Below are 4,772 nucleotides of genomic sequence, written 5' to 3'. Positions count from 1 at the left end.
CATAAATATATATATATATATATATATATATATATATATATATATATATATATATATATATATATATATATATACATATATATATATATATATATATATATATATATATATATATATATATATTGCAATAAAACTTTATTCACAACATTAAGTAATTTTCCCTACAAAGAGACGTCACCAGAGATGGTTAACACAGGTAACCGCCTTATTCATCCTTTAACTTGAGAATTATGTATTAGTACCTTCTATAGGAAAACTTTCCAAGCATTAGTCACTTCTAACATCTACACAGGATTTCCTTGCCTCTCATTTTCTATGAAATCTTAATTATAGATTTTTCACAAACTTTCGTTTGCTTTCAACATTTATGTATGTTACGTTCAGCTATCATACACAACGTATATGTGCAAAATTCTACTTAAATGATTGCTGCGATCAGCTATTATACACCTTCGATTATTTAAAATGTACATAAATGTTTTACCAAAGAATAGCAAAACAGTAACAGCAAAGGAAAATGATAACCAGCAAACTATATCAACAACTATATTTAAGATTTAATATATGTATTTACAATATTACACAAGGTCCAAAGAATACTCACAGCACACGAAACCAAATAATAATAGAGCATTGTCCTTACGGACATATACTGTGATAGTTAGATGATAACTGAGTAGTAATGTAAATGCACCTAAACTTTATTAAACAATCATCGAGTTTATATACCGTGACTTCCGACACGATAAAGTATGAGTTAACATGATGAAACTGGTTGGTCTATTAAAAGTGCACGGAAGAGCGAGTGCTAAGATGAAAAAAAGAAAAAAAAAACCTTACATCGCGCAAGCATGTGTAAAACACGTGCGGTACGTGGCTTCAGCCACCCCCACCTAAAAATCACTTACATGTGAAATAAGCCACCTTACTTTAGAGAGGCTTACTATAGGTGGGACATTTGGCAGGAGATATGCAGGTTTTAATCGGTAACTGAAGACTCAGTCTTCTTTGCCATACATACTTATTTAGAATTACTACCTGCGTATGACGGATTATGAGAAAAGGGTCGGTGTATGGGGCTATTGGCAGTTTCTTGCTATTGTCGTTCCACAGGAAAACGTGCGTGGCTGGGCGCAAATCTGTCGGTATGTGTTGCTTTGCTGGGGCTACAAATTATAATTCGGGCAGAAAAGCGTAAATTTTCCTACAACGTGATGTAGGCACTGGAGATTATTGGAGGAGGTTGTAGACGAAAAAAATCCAGCAGGGATGACCAACGGGTCGCCATACACCATTTCAGCTGCCGATACATCCAGGGCATCTTTAGAAGTAGTTCTTAATCCTAAGAGGACCCAAGGAAGCTGAGTAAACCACTTGGTGACCTCGCAGTGGGACATCAAAGCTGCTTTCATGGTGCAATGAAAACATTTAACCATTCTGTTTGCAGCAGGGATGTATTCGGTTGTCTGATGTAGGGTGATGGCCAGGATATTTGCTAATGACATCCACAATTGAGAGGGGCAAGTAGCATGCTTATCAGAAGTGATATGCTTAGGTATGCCAAATCTCGCTATCCACTCTGAGAGTAAGCCTGAAGTATATGAGGTAGATGTTGTAGTTTCCATGGAAATGGCTTCAGACTAACAAGTGGAGTGGTCAATGATGGTAAACAGGTAACACATGTCCTTGCGATGTGGGTAGGGGGCCTACTAAATCGACGAGAATGTGAGCAAAATGACATTAAGGCTGAGGAAAGGTGTCCACTCCTGAATCCGTGTGTTGATGTACTTTTGAGGTTTGGCATGAAGTACAGGTGTGGACTCAATCCTTACCATCGTTAGTAATGCCTTGCCACATGAACTTAACCTTCAGAAGCTGTGTATTAAATCGGTACGGGGGATGTGAATGGCCATGAATTAAACCAAACACCTCCTGGCCAATGGGAGCACATATCCATGGTTAGGTCTACCAGTACATACGTCACAGAACTGGGCGGCGTTGGAGTTGCCGAGGGGGACGTCTTCCCAACGGAGGGATGTGCAGGATGTCCTACATGGTAGGTACTCTGGATCTTTTCGTTAGGCTTTTGCCCAGGCGTTGAAATCCGATGCCAGGTGAATGGCGGCCAATGTGCTTCTTGAAAGGGCATCGGCAACGAGATTAATTTTCCCAGGGACATGTTGAAGGGTGCAATTGTATTCAGCCACAGCAGAGAGAGGGCAATGTTAACGGGCGGACCATGCGTCAGATTGTTGGGCGAAGGAATGCACCACAGGCATGTAGTCTGTGTGAATAATGATGTGCATACCTTCCAAGAAGGGACAATAATTACGGACAAGCAAAGTGCACTGACAGGAAATTGCTGTCCTAGGTAGAGTAGCCATATTTTGCCTTGGGCAGTTTTCCTACTGAAGAAGGCGAATGGGCGGTGCTAGCTGTTAACCACCTGCTCAAGTACTGCACCAATAGCGACGTCCCTGGCCTCGGTGGAGAAAAGGAGAGGTGAATATGGCACAAGAGATGTGAGAGCAGCAGCAGTTGATAGAACATTTAATGCTTTGCAGAAGGGCGCTTCTTGAATGGGACCCCACTTCAGGTTTTTTCACATGCCCTGGATTGAGGCGTAGAGGAGGGCAACTGTGGGAGTAATAACTGAAAGGAAACGGTGATAATATTATTATTATTATTACTATCCAAGCTACAACCCTAGTTGGAAAAGCAAGATGCTATAAGCCCAGGGGCTCCAACAGGGAAAAATAGCCCAGTGAGGAAAGGAAATAAGGAAATAAATAAATGAAGAGAACAAATTAACAATAAATCATTCTAAAATAAGTAACAACGTCAAAACAGACATGTCATATATAAACTATTAACAACATCAAAAACAAATATGTCATCAATAAACTATAAAAAGACTCATGTCCGCCTGGTCAACAAAAAAGCATTTGCTCCAACTTTGAACTTTTGAAGTTCTAGTGATTCAACCACCCGATTAGGAAGATCATTCCACAACTTGGTAACAGCTGGAATAAAACTTCTAGAGTACTGCGTAGTATTGAGCCTCGTGATGGAGAAGGCCTGGCTATTAGAATTAACTGCCTGCCTAGTATTATGAACAGGATAGGATTGTCCAGGGAGATCTGAATGTAAAGGATGGTCAGAGTTATGAAAAATCTTATGCAACATGCATAATGAACTAATTGAACGACGGTGCTAGAGATTAATATCTAGATCAGGAATAAGAAATTTAATAGACCGTAAGTTTCTGTCCAACAAATTAAGATGAGAATCAGCAGCTGAACACCAGACAGGAGAACAATACTCAAAACAAGGTAGAATGAAAGAATTAAAACACTTCTTCAGAATAGATTGATCACCGAAAATCTTGAAAGACTTTCTCAATAAGCCTATTTTTTGTGCAATTGAAGAAGACACAGACCTTATATGTTTCTCAGAAGTAAATTTACTGTCGAGAATCACACCTAAAATTTTGAAAGAGTCATACATATTTAAAGAAACATTATCAATACTGAGATCCGGATGTTGAGGAGCCACCGTCCTTGACCTACTTACAATCATACTTTGAGTTTTGTTAGGATTCAACTTCATACCCCATAATTTGCACCATGCACTAATTCTAGCTAAATCTCTATTAAGGGATTCACCAACCCTAGATCTACATTCAGGGGATGGAATTGAGGCAAAGAGAGTAGCATCATCTGCGTATGCAGCAAGCTTGTTTTCTAGGCAAAACCACATGTCATGTGTATATAGTATGAAAAGTAATGGGCCAAGAACACTACCCTGTGGAACACCGGATATCACATTCCTATAATCACTATGGTGCCCATCAACAACAACTCTTTGAGATCTATTACTTAAAAAATCAATAATAATGCTAAGAAACGGCCAACCCACTCCCAACTGTTTCAGTTTGAAAACAAGGGCCTCATGATTAACACGGTCAAAGGCAGCACTAAAATCAAGGCCAATCATACGAACTTCCCGACCACAATCAAGGGATTTCTGTACAGCATTGGAGATTGTAAGAAGGGCATCACATGCTCCAAGGCCTTTACGAAAACCAAATTGCAAACTAGGGAGTAGATGATTACCTTCAGCAAACCTATTAAGACGTTTTGCCAGAAGACGTTCAAAAACTTTAGATAATATGGGAGTTATGGAAATTGGTCGGTAATCAGTGGGACTTGAGCTAACACAAACACATTTACATAGAGGAGTAACATTACCAATTCTCCAACTAGTGCTAAAAGCTCCTCTTCTTGCTAACTTGCGCAAAATAACAGATAACTTTGGAGCTAAGAAATCTGCTGTCTTTATAAAAAACAAAGGAAAAATACCATTTGGGTCTACACCTCCATAAGCATCAAGGTCCACCAACAGAGCTTTAATCTCACGAGATCGAAAAGCTAAACTAATTAGTTTAGCCTCAGGAAAACAGGAATGAGGAAGTTCAAGTTTTTCATTACTCTGTTTACTGTCAAAAACATCAGCCAAAAGGGTTGCCTTTTCCTTTGGACAGTGAGTGACTGAGCCATCTGTTTTAAGTAAAGGGGGAACTGTTGCATCTACACCAAAGAGTGCAGATTTAAGGGTAGACCACCATTTATGTTCCTGAGTTGTACCAGAAAGTGTTTCTTTTATGGTTAAATTGTACTCTCTGAGCAAAAGCTCGAAGCTGAGTATAGTTGTTCCAGGTCAAATCTGATCTGTTACCCTTCCAAAGATGATAGGCCTCCTGTTTCTCCAAA

General features: G+C 39.3%; 1 protein-coding gene across 1 annotated transcript; it reads right to left on the bottom strand.

The window, feature by feature from the left end:
* Positions 1-1,166: 1,166 nt before the first annotated feature.
* Positions 1,167-1,625, bottom strand: LOC137659890 (uncharacterized). The gene has a single exon (XM_068394666.1). It carries the CDS (start codon positions 1,623-1,625, stop codon positions 1,167-1,169), a length of 459 nt encoding a protein of 152 aa, XP_068250767.1.
* Between the last annotated feature and the right edge of the window lie 3,147 nt (positions 1,626-4,772).

The sequence above is a fragment of the Palaemon carinicauda genome, chromosome 20, assembly GCF_036898095.1.
Source record: "Palaemon carinicauda isolate YSFRI2023 chromosome 20, ASM3689809v2, whole genome shotgun sequence".
Classification (NCBI taxonomy): Eukaryota; Metazoa; Arthropoda; class Malacostraca; order Decapoda; family Palaemonidae; genus Palaemon; species Palaemon carinicauda.
This window is presented reverse-complemented; position numbering and strand designations above follow the sequence as displayed.